A 21,846-nucleotide genomic window follows, 5' to 3' on the forward strand; every position below is an offset into this window, starting at 1 on the left:
CAGTAGGCAGAGAGGCAGGCAGAGAGAGAGGAAGGGAAGCAGGCTCCCTGCCGAGCAGAGAGCCCGACGTGGGGCTCGATCCCAGGACCCTGAGATCATGACCTGAGCCGAAGGCAGTGGATTAACCCACCGAGCCACCCAGGCGCCCCCAAGAAAGAATTTTTAAATTAAGGTATGTACATTGTTTTTAGACATAACACTATTACACAGTTATTAGTCTAGAGTGTAAACATACTTTTTTATATACTAGGAAGTCAAGAAAAGTTCATTTGACTTGCTTTATTGCAGTGGTCTGGAACCCAACCCACAATATCTCTCAGATATGCCCATAAAATTAAAAGCTATCTGTACCAAGTCAGCTGACTGACTTGTATCAAAAGAAACTCTATGTTAAATTGCCATAATAGACTACAAATTTTAGCAACTGCAAATGAAATATTGGTATTCAGATAAAGAAAAATTGGAACACTTCTCATTTCCATAATAAGAATTCTGACAAAGAATTATTTTGGTTATCTTAAAAAAGTGATATGAAGAACATGTATAATCACAGAAACTGGGGCTTCTTAGATTTTCCATAAATGTAAAGCAAATTATAAATAAAGTCACTTCAATATTTTACTAGCCAGATGTACTTTGTAGCTTACCATTTTAATGGAGAAATAATTGTTCATGGAGCCATTACTAGACCAAAACTAAAAGGAGATATTACCACTTGTCATACATCTTGGTCAAAAATATTTGAAAATAACTGACAAGGATATCTGTTTCAGCAAAGAGAGAGAGACAGAGGGAGAGAGAGATTCTGATTCAAAATTTCAGGGGCCCAAGGATCTACAATTTTAATAAAGTGGTTCTGGTGCAGATGGCCCAAGGACTACATTTTAAGAAACATTGATCAAATTGACGGTAGTTACTGATAAAGCTGGAATTACTGAGTCACAATTACCTGGGACATTTTAGAGAAATAATCCTGCTTAAACTTGATTTACATAAACACACAGCAGGTGTTTAGGTTTATTTTCTTATTGCTTTGCTGCCAGAATTTGCAGAGTAATTGGAGCCTTGGTTTCCAGTTTACTTGGAAACGTTTTGTTTTGTTTTGTTTTGTTTTGTTTCCCTGGATTGAGAAACCTGAATATCACCTCGACTAGTCCTTTCTGAAGGGTTCTCTGACCATATATGCATTTAGTTTACAAAAGAAAGTTAAGAAACTCGGAAGCAAACTTTCTTTAAGAGCTAATACAGTTCACCTTTCAACTCAACACAGTTGTACCTTCTAAATCAGCTCTAGCGGGAGATCTTTTAAGTATTTCTAATAACATGGATCTGATAACTTTAAAAAGTAGATGATTCTATATTTGGATAACCTGAATTATCCTAATGAGGAGTCTGTGTTATTTCTTCCCAGGACTTCACCTACCAAACTATAGGACCACTGACCTTACAGCTAGAAGTGTCATTTGTGTTTGAACCTACTCAACACTTTACATATGAGGAACCTGAGGCTTAGGGAGATTAAGGGATTTTCACTACTTCACAGAACAGCATTTGAAAACCTGAACTTTTAATACTTTATACTACAACAACACTCTCTTGTATAGTGCTCTGTAGCTATAAAGAATGTACTAAATCCCTCTTCCACTTGACAAATAGAGTTAATAGTTAGCAATACGTTTTTATAAACCAGTATTGATTGCCTGGGATACCTAGAAGTTGTAAAGACAACGATACTTTCTCCTCATCTTCTAAAAAGCAATAGAAGCGGGGGGAAATGGCACTTAAAAGGTATCATTCAGGGGCGCCTGGGTGGCTCAGTGGGTTGAGCCGCTGCCTTCGGCTCGGGTCATGATCTCGGGGTCCTGGGATCGAGTCCCGCGTAGGGCTCTCTGCTCAGCAGGGAGCCTGCTTCCCTTCCTCTCTCTCTGCCTGCCTCTCTGCCTACTTGTGATCTCTCTCTCTCTCTGTCAAATAAATAAATAAATCTTTAAAAAAAAAAAAAAAAAGGTATCATTCAACTCATATGAAGTATTATTTGTGCCAGGAAAAAAGTCTAATACCACTTTGTCACACTTCTGTGTGTGTAATTTACAACAAAATGTCTGGAGCATATTAAGTCTATTTCAAAATTGTTATTAATAAAACCCTATTTATACAGCTCTGACTATGTGTCAGGTCCTACGTGGGTGACATGTGTGGGACACAGAAGCAGGCACAGTACACGGGGGCTCAGACTCCAGTCTGACCCCCCCACCCCGGGTGAAAATATTTGACAGGTGAATGAGGCAAAGTGAAGAACTCTAAGCCTCAGTTTCCTTCTGTGTAAAATGAAGACAATACCATTGTTGCGATGACTCAGTTAATTAACATAACTCCAAGTGCAAAGTCCAGAACAGAGGAGGTGATACATAATCAGTAGTTATCTCTTTAATTCGTGCAAAAACTATCTGTGGAAAGAGAGGCTCAGGACAATCCCTTAAGTATCTTAAGGACACTCAGCTTGGAAGCACAGAAGATGAGATAGGAACATGAGTCTGTTTGAGTCTAATGGCTATAACTTTAGCGACTACTGCTCTTTAAGGCTGGAGAACAAAAACTTTGAATTTTGTTCCACACACGTTGGTGAGAGATAAGATACAAGAAAATCATCTATTTCAGAGTTTTTAACTACAGGTATTTCTTCTCTGTCTCGGTCTCCTTTCTCTTACTCTAACTTATTCTCTTCACCCAGCTTTCTTCCCAAGCAGTCTTGGAACTTTGAGACTCAAAAGTCACTTATGCCCTTAAAGACAAGGCTTAGGAAATGGCTTGCAAATTTGGACGAGCTTCTCTATCACTCCATTTTTCAGTAGGTCAGTCTGCACTGAAGATTCTAGGTATAGGTAGCCACACTGTTTTCTTTGGGCTTGTCAACATATTTCCTAAATTGCTTTTCCAAAGTGTCCTTCATTCCTGAAGGATTCACAGTATAGGAATTGACACTCGTCTGGGGAATCTCTGAAGGGGGGGGAGTGAAACAAAACCAAACTTCTTTCTTATCTAGGAATTTGCCACTTAGGTGCCACCCAGAGCTTCAAGGAAAAAAGCATGAACGGCATGTCCGAAAACGACCAGGGATTCTTTATGCATTGTATCAGGGCGACATTCAAAATATTTAACAAACTGGTAAAGTGAGGGCATGGGGCATTCAGAATGGACACTGGCCGTAAATAACCAGCAAGTCTATGCTCTGCATTCTGACCTAAAACAGCCCTGTCTGTGGGGCTGAAATGACTCTTTGTTCCTGGCACAGTGCTTTAAACAAAACAGGCTCTCAGTAAATATTCTCTGACCGAGATGCATACCGAATGTTGTAAAGAGAAGGAGAGATTATCACTTTATGCAGGATCCTGGAGCTGTTACATAAGTTTGTGGGAACAGATAATATTTGTGGACATTAACTTATGAATAAGAATTGTCCATAAAGAAACAAAGAGAAACACTGTATCAGGGCAAAGGAAACACAGAGGTATACAAGCACATGCAGGCTTGAAAACTTGGAGTTGTCTTGTGTCATTGTAGACTCTCACAGCCATTTTCAGTTTTACATTTAATGAGAATCATTTTAACCCAGGTGACATTCCTGTTCACATAGAGACATAAACATTCATAATTGTTAGGCAATTTTTTATTAAACATTGAAAATAACTATTCTTTCAAAATCCCTGATTAAAAAACAATTAATGATTCTTTGTGGAAAAAATGTATACATAAGTATGTGACTAGAAGATTCAGGGTGAAAGGCATGGACTTCAGGGGTTATTTTCAGAGATTAAAGTAGGAAAGAAGCAAAAAAGATTATGCTCATGTATTCTCCCATCAAAACGTCTCCAAACCTACCACTTTTTTTACTCCGCCATAATATCCTTTTTTATACATTTATGATCACATTTTTTATATTAACAATTTTTATGTCCTTCTTGCCTTTGAATCCTGAATTTGCACAGGACAAAGACTCTCTCTCTCTCTCTGTGTATGTGTATATATATATATATATTTATTCCCCCCCGGCCCTGGAGGCTAAATGATGCTTGGAACCTGGCGTTCACTCAAAAAATATTTGCAAGGGCGCCTGGGTGGCTCAGTGGGTTAAGCCGCTGCCTTTGGCTCAGGTCATGATCTCAGGGTCCTGGGATCGAGTCCCGCATCGGGCTCTCTGCTCAGCAGGGAGCCTGCTTCCCTCTCTCTCTCTCTGCCTGCCTCTCTGTCTACTTGTGATTTCTCTCTGTCAAATAAATAAATAAAATCTTTAAAAAAAAATATTTGCAAAACAAAGTCAAAGAGGAACAGCGAAGACTTTATAGAGAATAGTGTTCTCTTGTGTGTTATATTTGGTTTCTAAGGCATATTTTTAATAAAATCAAGGAAATGCATCCATTCCTCAAATGTATATTGGAACTTTTGGGGACCCTCTAAGTGTTAGAATGGGTTGTGAATGAAGGAGACAGAGTCTCTGTACTCCCAAGGTTCTCGGTCTAGTGCATGAGTCAGGCACATAGACCAAAGCTCATCTGAGCTCTGATCTGGGGTTTGCAGAAAGTATGTATAAAATACAGCTGTGCTGTACTTTATTTCACTTTAATAGATTAATAGATTTAGTTCACTTTAATAGATCCCAGGACAAAATCTGCAACAATGGGCTTCCAGTGGGGAGAGTCCTATAATTGGACACTAAAGGTTTAAACTCAGAGGGTACTGATGCTTCATTGCTTGAATTCTTTGATTCTTGGGCTTGGGAGAAAATATTTGGTTCTGAAGGCTAATACTTATTAATTACTTATTTTTAATGTAATTGTTAAACTGTTCACATTGAGTGTGTGTGTGTGTGTGTGTGTGTGTGTGTGTGTAGGAGTGAGAAGAAACGAAGAATACTGCTAGGATCTTGTAAATGTCAACAGGACTGTTTTCTACAGTTGAAAGTACACTTTGCTTTATACAATTGTCTGTATTTTCTGCCAATCACAGTCTATGTAGTTTTCTTGCAAAAGCATAAACCATAATTTTAAACACAGAGCAAGCTAAGTTCGAAAGACATCCTATGCAGACTGGCCATTGAAGAGAATAACATAAACTATAAGAATTGTTAGATTGTAAATGTTCAGGAAATTATATTTGGCCCAATTTTAGAAAATATCTATTGCCAACTATGAGGCCCCTCTATGATTAGTTTTGGAAAGTACAGTCTGAAATTACAACTCAAACAAAACCAAAAAAGCAAGAAGCTAAAAATCAATTGTGTTTGTGACTTAGATTTTTTTTTCCTTCTTGTAATGTCAGTCATTGCTTTCTCTTCTTGCAATTCAATATCCTTCTTAGTCACAATCCTTATATGGATTTAAAACAGCTTTAAAATTATTGTAATTTTTATGATATATTGTTTCCACTTTAAATACCCACACTTTATTTAATTAGTTAATTTAAAAATATACAGCACATAGAAAAGTATCAAATTTAAAACTAGATGGATTTTACAAGTCTTTAGCCCAATTCCATAATTTCACAATATGGAAATTGAGGGATAAAGAGGCTGATAAATTGCCTTGGTTTATTTCCTAAGAAGAATTAAAGTGGAGGTTCTCGGTGTTCTTAGTTCCCATTTTGGTGCTCTTCTTACTAAATGATGTTCTCATAGGAATAACAGGATTTTGCCCTTGAAAGCAATTTTGATAACCTGGACTTTTATTTCAGGTTTAACACTAATTTGATGCATGATCTCAGAAGACATTTTGCTCCCTATTAGCAACATGGTCAGGTCTCAGCATAGGATACCTCCCCTTCTTTCTCAACTACTGAAAATACGGAGGCACTGGGAGAAAGTTTATGGGGATTCTATGGGTGATTTCTTCTAGTTTCTCTTGAAAGTTGGAGACAAAACAACAACAACAACAAAAACCTGCCTATTCAATCTATATCCCACTCTCCTCAAAACACCAAAAAGGAATGAAAGACCAAACCAAGCTGAAATACTGCTTATTTTCCTTTACTCTTCTTTCCAAAGAGGACTTTAGGTTCCCCTGTGCTTTGAGAGTAATTACTCTACATTTGATAGCTAGCATTCAAACAGTCATGAAACACTTCATGGATACAAAATCCTGTCACAAAAACAACAAAAACTATCTTCAGTGAGTAACTTGAGCACTCAGAAGAGTGCATTTTTGTCCTAATCACCGTTATAAAAGGAGAAGGATGTAACATGCTTTTAATCCAGTAGAGATATTGAAGTACATATGACTCAAAGTTCAAATGACCGAGGTGTATCTTCAATAGAAATTCTGACAGTGTAATTCTCGCTCTGCAATAATATATGCTGATTGAGAACACTGCTTTACAATTACTTAGAAAGTATCTCCTAAGCTCTGACATCCTAGTCAGGGATCTGCAATGAAAATCCTTTGATTAAAACAGCTCTTGCTCTGGAAAGTCTGATGAGTTATAATGTTGATGGTCAGGGACTATGTACACGCTTAACATGGCCAGGTTATCCACGTAAATCATGTGTGCACTGAAAATTAATTGCCTTGAAAGATTCCAGGGGGAAAATGCATTTTCACTCCATACAAATACTTTTGGATGAAAATGGTCATCCTGTCTGGATATTGCCTGAAGATTATCCATAATAATTTGTCTCTGGCTGCTTCTGAACTTAGGATAAGATTACTTTTTTCTCTTTTTAAAATATTTATTCTTGACTTTCCATAAAACCTCAAAGATTATTTTGTTTTTGATGGAAGGATACAGATGAAAGAACACAAAAGGGCAAAATATTTAACATGGCTATCTCCAGCTGGCAAGTTTTGCACTTTCTTTTTTTTAAATTTCTTTCAGTGTTGGTGTAGAATGAGGAAGAAATCTAATCTGCATAAGAAGATTCAACAGCATGAGGTAATATCACTCAAGAGGGGTAAATGCTTAGAATTTTGAAGATCTTTGGTTTTGCATGATTGGGGAAAGGTGATTTGATATCTTATGTGATCTAGAGAGGTAATAGCTTCAGGAAAAAAGAGAGGATTGATAAAATACTCTGCCAAACGTATTTAAAATAAAATTATTTTGATAAGAGTAATTCATTGCACTTTGAAAAGGCTAGAAATATTAACTATCATGTTTTTGCCCAAAAACTAACCATTAATTTTAAGGATGTCATTTTATATAACTAGAGCTATGGAAATACAGATTATTGAATTAATTCACATACCTGCGTGTTTTTGTTGATCTAAATTACTTATTTCCCAGTATGAGTCAGGATCCTCAAACATGAATTTACATTGCACAAAGTACCTATTGTGTTTTATTTTTGCACATAGACTCATATTTAATTAAAATATAAGTGCCTGTACCTTATAGATCACCTACTAAGTATACCACACAAGTATTGCAAATTGTATTAGAATACCAGCCAAGAGAAACAAAGAGTTGTTGAATTTAAAATAACTGAATATAAGCTAATTAACATATTTCTTATGGATTCTGGAGAATGCCTCAAGTCCTTTGTGGCATGAACATGAATTAAAAAATAAGTGCTCAAGCAAAACTTAAAGCAATAACTCTGAATATCCCTCACTTTCCCTGAAAGGGAATTTTAGGCAATGTGATGAAAAGTGCCCCATTGCTCTCCATCAGTGGGAATCACATTAAGAAATGAAAAAAAACAAAGCCTTAGCAGCAGTTCATTTAAAATGTGAAAAAGAGAAAGGCCTTCCAAGTTACTGCCTGAGTAGCGGGAATAAGTAGACTACAGATAGAACAATGCCACTTTGGCCTCTGGTAGTCTAGGGCTCCTAGTACTGCCTCTTTTGTTGTCCAGCTCTGAAATGACGCATCTTCTGCTGCTACTTCTGCCTACCCCAGGGAGGTAAGGAAAAAAAAAAAAAAAGTACATTTGCGGTTCTTTTATGCAAAGATATGAAAAATGAAATGCAATAAGTCCCCAAATAAATATAACTATTGCTACTGAAGGAGCTTAATATGCTCTGTCATTTCCCCTATGGCTAAGCTAAAGCAGTGAATGAGACGTTCCCCAAAGAAAATGAACTCTGAATTACAGGGTAGACTCTGTGTTACACTGTTATTGGGAGAAGATAATGCACAATTTAATGTTCGTTGAGAATGGACTATTTCTTATAAACCCCAAATACAGGCATTTACTGAAAATCCATCAAGACAGCAAGAGAAGACATATATGTTTGAGATGGAGAGATAATATGTTTGTGTCTAATATATTTCCAAAATTGTCCTGCAGTGGTCCATCCATGTAAAAATATGGCCCCTCTGAAACTGTCATAATCCATAAGACTCAGAGTGATCTTCTGAATTAAGTCTGGTTTGCAGAGTTGAGAAAGGTTTTCACTCATGTCAAAATTTCCCTAGGCCTAAAAAAATTACTTTGGAAATGAGAAGAAGGGGTAACTTGCTTAGTTGTGCTGTTTCTTCTTTCACACTTTTCTGACATTCCAGTCAGATTTGGCAAGTATCATAAATTCTAAAATGCATTGTCTATACTGTTTTACCATCTATGAACTGTAAAAAATGCAGGAATATCCAGACACTCCTTTTGAAAGAAACAGAAAAAAAAAAAAGAGGAGGAAAATAATATAAGCAACAGGGTGAATTCTATGAATTCAGTCTAGCACAAAGCACAGATTGGGCCTAAAGAAAGTACTTTATACTATCATTCATTGTTAGATGAACTTAATTACCACCATATTTGTAAAGGCATATCATGTTGTAACAATACAAATGTATTATTTGGCCTTAAACAATTATCAAGAACTGAGAAAACATCTTCACAATTTAGGAATCTCAAATATTGACAAGTAGCCTACATACAAAAAGCAACAAAATGATATTATCTAGGAAAAGAAACTCAACAAATTTAGAAAGGAACAGGAAATCTTCAATGAATTTTCAGCCTCGAAGCATATACTTAATCAACATATGGCTATGGCATGGTATTTTATGCTCTGAAGCCTTATTTTTGATTGACCAGATTTCCACCAGAAGCCAGAGGAATCTGTTAGTCAGCCCCTATCAGATATTCTTGATTTTGGCTACCGTTGTTAGCCAAGGTTTGAGTTTCGTAGGATGGTTCCAGTAGTGGACCAATGGCTTACTTCTTCCTTGTGTCAGCTCACCCTGACAATAGCTGTAATATATCCCACTTTCCCACTTCCCATGATCGGTAAATACCAGAAATGTAAGCAAGAGGACCTTGTTGATTAGAACACTGACGACAATACAATTTGGTCTGCACGTTTATGACCTGCATGGCGGAAGCCCAGCGGAGCTGTTGTTACTGGAGCAGAAATAATACACAAGTGACATCGCTACTGAGAGGAGTAGTAATAGGAAGTCAAGACTCTGAGTGCAATCTCAAGGCTCTTACTCTCACTTACACAGAATGACTTAATTGATCACCTTTCTACCTCCCTTGGAAACATACATGCATAAGTGCACAGACATGTGCACACAAACACACACACACACACACACACACACACACACACATCTTGCAGATTTGGAAGAACCTGAAAGCTAATAATTTAAGAAAGCAATGACTTAGGTTGTCCAACCTGAAAAAGTCTAGCTGATGTCCCTTGGCATGAATCTCTGGTGCTGTAACCAACCCAATGCCAGAAATTTCCCTATCATTTTGTCATACCTACTCAAATTCTATCAATTAGAGAGACATCTGTTTACTAAACATTTGTTAAAACCGTAGATATCCCTGTTCTAGGATCCTAAGAGTCTTTCACATAGAAGAAGGAATTCAGCTCAAATAATTTGTTTCCTCCAAGACCAAATCAAGTTGTTCAAAAACCAGTGTGCACTTTTTCAACTGAATTTTGTTGTTCCTGGCACCAGATAAATGTGGGTGCTGACTGAGGAAAGGAAGAGGCAGATTACCAACCCTGGAAAACAGATTACTTTGTGGGTACAGAGGTGAGTGAAGGAGATTAGTTAGGTCAGAGGAAATGCTTTAAGGCTATTGAGACAAAATTTGAAACCCTCTGGGCATGTCCTATTTGACCAAGTAGCAGCAGACATCCTGTATATATCTGCTAGGACAGGTGAGTTGACTTGGTCCTTTTTTGCAACTGAAAGATGGCAGTAAAAAGAATGAAATGGTATCAGGTAAGGAGACCAAGAGATAAGGTTTATAGTAGCTGTGCAGTACATTTTAGCATCAGTTGACAGCACTCTTAGGTGGTGAGCAATCACCAGAATTAATTTTCAAATAAGAGCAGTACACTGGGAAAAAGAGGGCTGCATTTTTGGTAGACTTAGATATGCTTCAATCATAATGAAACTATGACTAATTGTCAAGATTTCATATTTTTATAAGCCCCATTAAATCATTTTTGAATAAGATAGAATAAGAATGAAAACACATTAATTTAAAAGTTTCATTAAGAATATAGCAAATATTGGGGCACCTGGATGGCTCAGTTGCTAAGCATCTGCCTTCAGCTCAGGTTATGATCTCAGGGTCCTGGGATGGAGCCTCACATCGGGCTCCCTGCTCTGCAGGAAGCCTGCTTCTCCTTCTCCCACTCCCCCTGCTTGTGTTCCCTCTCTTACTGTGTCTTTCTCTGTCACATAAATAAAATGTAAAAAAAAAAAAGAATACAAGTATTTTATAAATGGTCCCATAAAAGACCTAGTAAGTATCTATTCATTTGGCAAGAGAAGATCTGTTGAAAGATAAAATAGTACACCTAGAAAACCTATAGACCCATATATTTTCATTTCAATGTCAAATCACAACTCTGCCTCCTTTTTTCTTAACTCCTATATTTTAGTCACTTCTTTAATGGAATCAACTCTAATTTTTAAAATTCCAAATATAAAAAGGGAGCTAACTCAATTTACTCATATTAATACATTTTAAACATAAATTTTATTTCCCTTTTCCTCAACTCAGTAGAGATATTATCAGTTTTATTTATAGTCCAACTGTGATTTTTCTCACTTTATATTGTATAAAATCATGTGACTATAACTGAGGCTACCTTAGCAGCCAAAGTTGATTTGCATCAATAACATACAGTAAATCCAAGGACAGAAAATGAGATGAAAGAAATATAAATGACATGTTAATTAACTGCTATCAGAGAATTAACATTTCTCACCTAATTTTCAGTCTTATTTTTATATTTTTCTATTTATCCATATTTGCAAATTATTTGTAACTGAACATTTTTTACATTTGATTCATTTTCTTTTATCCAGAAATAAACAATCGCATGTATAAGGATTGTTCCTGTAACATTTCGCATGAAATTTATCCTGTAATTTCTTCACCAGATCTCTTTTGTCACCATCATGTAAGAGTTCTCTAGAAGATTATCGAAAAAAATGTGGTCATACCAAAAGGGCTCCAACTATCATTATCTGTAGGACGTAATGTCACATGGCAGCATTTTGCTTTTTCATAAATTGCCTGTTTTCAAATGTGAATAGTACCTTATTACATGACCTAGCCACAGTCAATTCTCATTTTTCAATTCATTCCTAAAAGCATTTCTCTAAGCCCATCTACAAAGATTCATTTTTTAATTGAAAAATATTCTATTACATGCATTTTCTCTGTCCTCTCTAGTTGGATGCAGCATCTCCAAATTGTATTGGAGGACTGACTTTTTTATATATCAGCAGGAAATCAGTAGGAAAGAAATCCCTCCCTAACTCCCTCCATCTCTTCCTTCATTCCTTCCCTCCCTTCTTCTCTTTCCCCTTCTTTCCCTCCCTCCCTCTCGATGTCCCTTTCTATTTCAAGGCAACAATCTGTATAATGCCCACATTAACTACTGGGGGCTTAATGTATGTTGCTATGTTACCTTTTACAGGCGAGAGAATAGAACATGGAGTGGTTACACTCTCTATCAAAATTTCATAGATGACAATTCAATGCAAGTGTTTTATTCTACCAGCCAGTTACTCATTAAGTCTATGTCAGGATGCCTGGGTGGCTCAGTTGGTTAAGCATCTGCCTTCAGCTCTGGTCATGATCCCAGGACCCTGGGATCAGTATCAAGTCCTGCATCGGGCTCCTTGCTTAGCAGGGACCCTGATTCTCCCTCTGCCTCCTGCTACCCCTGCTTGTGCTTGCATGCTCTCTCTCTCTCTCTCTCTGACAAATAAATAAAATCTTAAAAAAAAAAAAAAAGTCTATGTCTCCTTTCACTTGGGATTTGTGCTAAATAAAATGGAAGCTCCGATTATTTATTCAAAGGAAAATAGATAAATAACTACTCACTAAAATAGATGAAGGTACACATTTTTAGCACCGTAAACTATTTCAGATTAAAAAAAAAAAAACTCATTTGTGGCTTGAGGGTCTAAGAGTTTCATTGTCAACAAAGTAAATCCTTAGGTGCCAGGGTTCTAGGCATTAGAATAACCCACAAACACTTGAAAATTGATTTAATGCCATCTGACTTCTGGAAGAATACATAATATATACACTTTCCTTATAAATACAATATTCATACAACTACAGGACACATGCTTTTGTATAAACCATAGCCATGAAGAAGTAAACTCCATAACCCTTAACAACAGTGATTTATGTTTTTTTCTTTTCCCAAAAATGCTCTGGCAATGGGCATTACAATGTTTATTCTACTTTTTTTTTTTAACATGTAACTCATTCAATAAAACAAAATAATTTGTATCTCTGACATTTGGACTGTATGAGAGCCCCGAAAATAGCTCATTATTTTAATTACTAATGGTGCTGTATATATCACATATTTCCTTAGAGAAAACGTCTTTGAAATCTCACAGTTATTTATAATAAATTCTTGGCATAAAAAAAGAACTCTGTATTACCTAAATGGTCCTTTGAGTGTTCCTCAGTTTATGAGTAAAATTCAAAACACAGTCATCCTCATTACTGAATCTCATAAACAAACTGCAGTTGGAGGTAAAAGCGAAATGTCTACAAAAGCATCACAGCCTTTCCTGGATAAATGGCATCTTTGGAAAACGTTAGTGATATTTGCACCACATTTTAGATGATTCACTGCCTTCTTAAACTTTCTGAACCATCTGATTTTACCAATCTAGTGCTTTGAGCCTCACATTCTTGAAACAATAAGCGGGGTTTTTTTACCCCTACAAAACCCAGCAAACTCATTGATATCTTTTTAAAGTAGTGTTCATTCCTAAGGGTTGCATTAAAATAAAATGACCACCTTACATAACCACGTTTGGAAAAATGTATTATTACATACCTAGTAAAATACATTCATGGTTTATCTGTTCATTATGCTTTTTCTTTCTTAAAAATGTATTCTTTGTAATGAGATAATGACTATCTTTCGCCAGCCATTATTTTAATTACAGGAATGACATATTATATAGAAGTATTGGTATACCTTTTCTTTATTAAAAGAGATAAATATCATAACTCTCTCTTTAAAAAAAAGAAAGAAATGTCATATTCTTTAAAAATACTATGATATCCCATGATCATTTATTCAGTTGTAAATTATTTCATTTCCAGATTGAACTAATTTAGTTTGTTAAAATATTATTAGAACTTTAAAGTGCTTGGCTAAAATTACATGATTTTTTTTTCCTCATAACATATAACAAATTTTGAAAACTGAGTCTGTTAAATGGAATACTACTCAGCCACAAAAAAGAACGGGATCTTGTCATTTGCAACCACATGGACAGAGCTAGAAAGTATTATGCTGGGACGCCTGGGTGGCTCAGTTGGTTGGACGACTGCCTTCGGCTCAGGGCGTGATCCTGGAGTCCCGGGATCGAGTCCCACATCGGGCTCCCAGCTCCATGGGGAGTCTGCTTCGCTCTCTGACCTTCTCCTCGCTCATGCTCTCTCTCACTGTCTCTCTCTCTCAAATAAATAAATAAAATCTTTAAAAAAAAAAAAAGAAAGTATTATGCTGAGTGATATAAGTCACTCAGAGAAATAGAAATACCATATGATTTCACTCATCTGAAGAACTGATGAAACAAAACAATGAGCAAAGGAAGGAAAAAGAGGGAGAGGGAAACCAAGAAACAAACTTAACTATAGAGAACACACTGGCAGTTATCAGAAGGGAGGTGGGTGGGAGTATGGATGAAATAGGTGATGGGGATTAAGGAGGGCCCTTGTTGTAGGCACTGAGTGTTGTATGGAAGTGTTGAACACCATGCCGTACAACGGAAACGAGTATTAAACCGGATCATAACTAACTTGAATTTAAACAGAAACTTAAAAAAAAAAAAAAAATTAAAGAGGCTTGCTAAAAGGAGACTTTTGTTACATGGAACAAATTTCCTTTCTAAATTTTCATTATTCTTTAAATCTAAAATAATGAACTATAGTTTTAAATGTCCATGGTCGTATTTCTTTTGCAATATATAGTATCTCAATACCACTATTAAGGCAACGTAGAAGGTCATAAATAGATTCTATGTTTTACATATGTATTCAAAATGTTGTTGTGTTTACATAACACTCACATATCCATGACATATATTCTGGAAACATTAAAAAAAAAAAAAGAGCATATCTGCCCAGTGAACCATAGAACCATTGAAGAAGGATCCTTGGGCAGGTCTGGCGGGGTTCTAGAAATTTCCTTTCCCTTTCACTCAGGATTTACTCCATGCACAAGTAGTTTTTTCTGCTGAATTTTAATCTACCTCCTCCTCTCCTTATTTTCTCATAAAAATATCTTCTACCTATCACAGTTCAGCATATGTTTTCAGTATCTGAGGCATAACCACAATTTTCTTAAGTTCAAGTGTTGCAAAACATAACCAAATGATTTTATTCTGGCTTCTTTTCTCACTCCTACTGAAGCCAAAAATATTTGGATATTCTCCCCTAACCTAATGTAATCCAGAAGAGTTTGCAGTAAAGCAAATTAGTGTGTTAGCTGAAAGTTACTTTTCTGTTGATTTCCGTGATAAAATTAGAACTTCAGTCTCTTGGAAGAAAATATTTTATGGATATACCGAAAGATGCTTACTATGCAAAACCTGTTTAATTCAATATTGAAAGACTTATAACGTATACCTTTTTGATAACTAGTTCAAAAACAAGGAGAAAAGTCACTGATAGTACAGTGACTTATGGGGGGGCGGGAACCTTTAAAATAAATAATCTAAAACACCTTTGTAAAGCCATCAGCCCTCCCAATCTTATCTTTTTGTTCTTATTCATAAATATAGAAAAGAGTAAAACTAATGTAATGATTATGTTTTCACTTATCTCACAAAATTAGTAAAATTTCAAGACTAGATCCACATTTTTTGTTGTTTGAAAAATATTTGTATGCATTTTCTTCATTACTTGAACATGTTGGTTTTCAACGTGCTACGTTCAACAAAGATCACGAAGAATTAAAATCCTGAGCAGTATGCGTATGATGTCTCAGGACATTTTCCCCCATCAATTAACTCATATCCTATTACAACCAGCTAATGTGCCTGTGTTAACAATTCTTTTTATAATCAGATGTTCTATTTATTTAATTGATGCCTGTTGTTCTGATTAGAGTGGACAGGCAAGCTTAAATAATGATAGTTGAGTCTGATTAATGCTTATGATTGGGAATCTTTGGTAACTTGCGCCTCTTTATTGACTATGCACTCTGGGAAGGTTGCATACTGTGGTGTCTCCAGCCACAAAATAGAGGTGATAAGATCATATTATGCAGCTCCTGACTTTAAGTTGGAATATATTTTTGACTGGTTTCACTTCTGGCAAAAGTTGTTAGATGATTACAAAGAATGTTTGTCATGTCAAGCTTTACAAAAGGATGCCAACTTCTATGCCCCTCCAGGAACACAGCAGGCTACACTACCTAGTGTTTTTCTGTTTCTTATAAATAAAATTGTGTGTTTGCTTTCCTATTTCATCCTGCTGATTCAAGATAAGTAGTGCATCTAAGGACACAAAAGAAAGTGTCAACTCACCAAGATCTATACTTTTAAGCAAGCTACTGCAGTAAATTTGGTTGCCTCTAGACCAGGATTCAAAAAATACAGATCACCCCTCTCCCACTGACTGAATGACCTTGAAAGGTTGCTTATTTTTTTCTTTCTTTACTGGATTTCAAAATGAGGAATTTTCATAATCTCTTCCCAATAAAATAATTTATGATTCTATGTGAATGCTTTATGTCCCACATCTTAATAAATTAAAAATAATGAATCATTAAGTTACTTTTGCAAGCTGTCTTTATTACAATTTTTATTATAGTCAGTTACATTGCAATAGAAAAATAGCTTTCATAATGAGGACAGAAGGTGGATTCTCCGGATAGAAAAGAAGTAATGACTCCACGAATAAAAATTAGTGACTTTCTCTCTGGAACACTAGCATTGGTCAGATAAAAGCATTTTTCTAGAATGCTATGGGCACTGGCTAACAATTATAATAACTTGTATTGAAAATTCTCAGTCACCAATTTCAGTGAAATCTTGTGAGACTTACGTTACCAAATTCCAGTACAGAACTATCACTATTATTATGTCTGATGATTATCATGTAATCACAGACCATTAGCATTGGAATTCATTTTCTCTAACTTGCTATCTTATGAATGAGGTCCTTTAATAATGATTTGAAGAAGTTAATCATGCAACCTAAGTTTCAACATCCTTAGTGATACAGATTTCAGAACAAACACTATTCTATGGAGCGGATTTTATTATTTCTTAAGGGTAATAAATTTCACCCTTGTATGGAAGCAATTTTCTCCCATTTAAGCCTACTGGCATTCTTTTTGCCCTTAAGAATCATAAAGATTGGGTTCAATCCTTTGTCTCTCTTTTGCATTCAAGTCCTTCAGTTATTTCAAGTGGTAGTCCTCTCCTCAACCTGTCTTCCTTAGAGCACCAGACACTCTCTTGCATTTACCTATTTTCAAAAGCAAAATTCTCAGAATCCTTCTCAAGAGAAAGCTCTAGAAAGAAAAGTAAGTCAGCACATGTTGTCTCTAAAGAGGACATCCCTGTTCTAACTTGGTCTTTGTATTTTACAAATGAGCATACTGTAACTTGGGGAGGTGAAATATAGTTTTATTGGCAAATCCAGAACAAAACTCTAATTTCTAAAATTCCTTGTCTTCCATACTCCATAGAAAGTTGGAAGTTGCTTTAAAAACATGCTAGTTAAACTCCTTATTTTGGAAATTCACACATGAGGTCTTGAGAGGGCAAGTGATTAACCCAAATATGTTGCATTTCACTCTCCTCTTTCTAAAACACTAGAAGACAGAGCGAAAGATATTAAATCAGACATGCTGCACATAGAACACATCTTTAATAGCAGTGATAGACAAAGCAGATAGAGGTTTTCTGTTCTTGAGAATATTGCTTAAGAATCTTACATATAATCAAATAACCAAAGAATATTGCTCTGGGAATTGAGTCTAAGAAAAGCAGAATGAAGGGTATATATTCATATAACTTACAAAGCAACATTTAGTATTAAAGAGAAAGAATTTATGTAGGCACTGGAGCTTTTGAGAATATAAAGTCAAACATTATAATTACCATATGGTAAATGTTCGTTAAGACTATATAGGTTCATAATATATGAAGCACATCTGAAAATGGAAATCTTAGGTAGGGTCAGGGAAAAGCCATGTGGCATAAAAAGTATTCTCTGCCAGCAAATTAATTAAATTTCCAGGTTCTAGTAAAGGCCATATATTCTGTGTAGGCACTCACTAAAAGTCAGATGTGCAGGGCCTCTGAAAGAGTGCCATAATCTACTCATAAATAGAACTCACCGAGGGACATTGACAGCAGTTTGGCATTAAGGGGCACTTTACATAAATGAAAAATTTACTTTGCAGTAACTTTCATTGGGGAAAGTCCATATCTGACAGGGAATCCTTTATACATCTTTCAGTCTTATTCTGTCCTCTTTGACCTCTGTGTAATATACTACTACATGTTAGCACATATTATTCATCAGCAGAGTCAGTAATTTTATTGAGAAAATAAAATAGCTTTTGTTTTGATTTTGTTTTGTTTGTCTTTTACTTCCACTGATCCACTGATATTATTATCCACTTAGGGATTTTTTTTTTTTTTTAAGAGCCAGATTTGTTAGAATGATGAACAGAGTTTTTTCAGGAAAAGCTCCATCTCAGGCATCAACCAAACTAAAATATGTATTCAATTAAAAATACAAAGGTAAGACCTGAAAATTCTTTTGCCTTCATCAAATGTTATTTTTTAAATATTAATTCATTTTTCTATCTTTTTTCAGCCATTTTTATATATAGTTATTTATTTTATTTTTACATTTTACTATTCACTATCCAAACCATACCTTTATAAACATAAAAATTCAGATCAAAGCCATATGCTCTTTTAAGCTGCACCTTCCTTTTTTCTCTGAAGGTATTCAAATAGATTTTCCAGGCTCTTCAAATTGACCAAATATGAGAATATAAACTGTGGGAGCCCATCCTGAATTCCTTGTTCTATTAAAAAAAATAATAATAAAAAAAAAATTTGCACTAAATGAATGCTAAAAGGTTTTGCAATGAAGCAACACAGAGCAATTAGGAGAACTGGGGCTTTCACCTAGAAAATAATATGTAGGGAGACACAATATATGTAAACATTATGACAGAGGGCCTGTTTGAATATACGTCTTGGAAATACTTTTGTTTAGAAAACGAATATAACTTATTATGTGTTTTCCCAAGGAGAAAACCCAGGATAAATGAATTCAAGTTACAGGAAGACAGATTTTGGCTCAATATAAGAAAAAGCTGAGAAGTTAAAAATGTCCCAAAATAACAGTGAGGTACCTCTGGATTTTGTGTCACTGGAATTATTCAAGCAGAGATAAGTGATTCTTATAATGGCATTATTAAGACTAGATTAGTTGACCATAATCTCTCTTAAAATTCCATGCCGAATTCAGCAAACACTTACTCTATGTTCTAGTCTCTCCACATTAAAATAAATAATAATAATAATAATAAAAGATAGGAACAATAATCACAGAGCTAATAGATTGATTAATTAGTTTTATGATTATCTTAGTAGAGAGTATGATTAGGAGGGATATTTTGACTTGTATCTTAATTTTCCATCAAGCCTTAACTCAATTTATTTTCTAGGCACAATCTTTTTAGTTCTAAATATTCCAAGTTAATGTTGAAACACTTATCTTGCTCTCAAAAGCACTATTTCCCCAGAAAAAGTCCTAGAAATATACAGTGTTCTTAAATCCACATATCTTAACTTGCTCTTTCTCTTTCCAGAACTTGGACTTCAAGAGATTTTCTAAAAATGAAGGAAACAAAAATTCATAAAGTTCCTTTTCTCTTCCTGCATTGATTTTGTTTTCTTTCACAGTTTTATTTCATATATTTTTTAAGTCCTTTCAGTGTCTCTGGTTTTCAATGATATGTTTCCTTCAATTTTTTTATTGCTTTTCCATTTTTTTTTTACATTTTTCCAGACTCTGGTGGTTTCTTTTTTTTCTCAAAAAAAAAAAAAAAATGCTTTTCCTTCTTGATTAATCCTATTAATCTCATCTATATCTTAATCTTCACTTTTTAAAAATTTTCTTTTCTGGTAAACTGATAAGACTCTTACTTATATGGTATGCATTTCTTTTATTTTCCTATAATGTAAAAAAGAATTGCTCTGGTTACCTTTCCTCAAAATCTTAGAATGCATTGGTTGAATTTTCTTTCCATATGAGACACAGTATGGATAGCTATACTTCTTAACATTAGATTTGGTTAATTTTATAAATTCAAATTAAGTTTTTTTCCTGCATTTGCAATTATTTTATAGTTGCTTGGTTTTTAATTACTGGTCCTAAATTTAGGAGAAAATAAAGAATTAGTTCATATAATATATTTATTACAATATATAGTGAGTAATCTATGAAGCTAATAATGGTCAAGAGAAACATACCAAGGGGAATGAAAACAGCAGAGAGAAGTATGGATGAGAGGAATGGTCCACACGCAGATAAGGAAGATGAATGATGGTTTTATAAACATTCACTCATTTGTCCAACATTTAGTGAGTAACGAACACTGTTGACATAGAAAGTTCATAAAAGAGAAGATGAAATCATTGTCCTCTTGTAAGTCAGAGTTGAATGTGACTTAGAGTCACAGCTTCACATGGGAGAAAACAGGAAAAATTACAGAAGGCACATCCTGCTTTAGTCAATTCTGAGTGATCATGGCCATATTAGATTTCTCCAAGCCTCTTTTGTTCCCCTCTTAAATATGGATGATGCTAATAATGTCTAACTTTATGTTCCTTTGTGTAGATGAATTAAGAAGATGGAGATGAAACTCATGAACGTGATGCCTGACACACGTTAAACTCTCAGCACAGGTCTACTATTATTTTTGTGAGTTTTCCAAGCAGATGTAGGGAAAGGGCCCTCCAGATGGAGAGACCCAATTCTGTGAAGGCCTGTGGATGTGAAAGATATGTGTAGAAATGGGGTTATGGAGGACCACGAGTGATTTCAGAGCTTTATCAGAGACTAGGCCATTTGTTCGTGAGTGAAGATGAATGGTTCAGCCTTCAATGGCTAAGGTCGCATCAGCAAAAAATGCATGTAAATCAAAATGATTTGTTTTGCGTATTGAACAAACAAGTCTTCACTATGCTACCACTTTAAAGAATATCACAAATAATGCTGCTGTACATGGACACACCTAGAGACACACTTAACTATTTTTTTAAGACACAATTACTATTTTAAAGTGTCTGCCAACAATTTTCCTAGCCCAAAGGTAGTGTTCTAGTCACATGTCTCAAAAATCCTGAGAGAGTCACAAGGGTGTAATGCAGAACCTGATATATCCCCAAAACAAGCCCCTGCAGGACCTAGAGGGACCAGTTCTTCTAGTGAAAAAGGAAATCAAGGAGGTGGGTGTTTCTCCATGATGAATAAGTGTTTATGTTTTATAGGTTATGACTCTGCTGGAGTTTGAGCCCTGAGGGATCTAGCTTCTTTCAAAATACAGCAGCCTGAACAGAGGTAATCTTGGGACTGCTGGAGGACACAGTCACCTTCATCTCCTTCAAATGCCACCAGCTGAGTTAACCAAAAAAAAAAAAAAAAAAAAAGTTTTGCAGAAAGCGATTAGAATATATTTGGCTCTCATATGTGAATGACATGGTTTTGTGGGGGGACTTAGATTTATTTGAATTGGTTTATACCTAATTTTCTGTAACCAAATGAGTAAGCATCCCTCATCTGCATGCAGTTTTGTGCAATGCTTTTGAAAATCCAAATGTGATACTAATTGAATTATGACTTAAAATTCACAAAACATTCCCATTTTACACTTTTCAAAGGTATGTTATATCACAATTGTTTTCAGTCTTGTAGAAGGCTGAAAGTGGCATACACATACAAGTTGTTTTTCTTTCCTATGTGATGAGTTGAGGAAACTTTGCAACACTTTTCTCCGAAAATTGTATCATTAATTCTTCTGTAGTCTTTACATTAAAAAAAGAATTCTAACTGTGCAGGGAATTCTGAAATGCATAGCATGCCGAAATGTGTAAAGATACACTCAAGTTGAATACATCCGCCACATCAGTAGACTCTGTGTAGTGTAGAAATGCGTCTTCTGAATGTCAAGGACTTAGATTATTAATGAAGAACGCAGAGGAGGGCCAGCGGCATTGCTTCATGGGAACCACCATACCTGTTGATTAATGGAGAGGCCTTAACAGCACTCTTCTTCCATGCGTCTTGCCATGAGGAAAGGGGAGGAAGGGAAAGGTAGTGATGGCAGCAACACCTGGGGAAGGGAGATGGGGAAATAT

General features: G+C 35.5%; 1 protein-coding gene across 4 annotated transcripts in view; it reads right to left on the bottom strand.

The window, feature by feature from the left end:
• PCDH7 (protocadherin 7) overlaps positions 1–21,846 on the bottom strand; it is a 418,062-nt gene that overhangs the window by 174,886 nt on the left and 221,330 nt on the right. For 2 of the 4 annotated variants that reach the window (XM_044225793.1, XM_044225792.1), the window contains exon 3: positions 21,726–21,821. The exons of the other annotated variants lie outside the window; for them this stretch is intronic. In XM_044225793.1, coding sequence (XP_044081728.1) covers positions 21,733–21,821 — 89 coding nt within the window. In that variant the 3' untranslated portion in view covers positions 21,726–21,732. The remainder of the gene's footprint in view (positions 1–21,725; positions 21,822–21,846) is intronic. 4 annotated transcript variants of the gene reach the window in all.

This window comes from Neovison vison, chromosome 11 (assembly GCF_020171115.1).
Source record: "Neovison vison isolate M4711 chromosome 11, ASM_NN_V1, whole genome shotgun sequence".
Lineage (NCBI taxonomy): Eukaryota > Metazoa > Chordata > Mammalia > Carnivora > Mustelidae > Neogale > Neogale vison.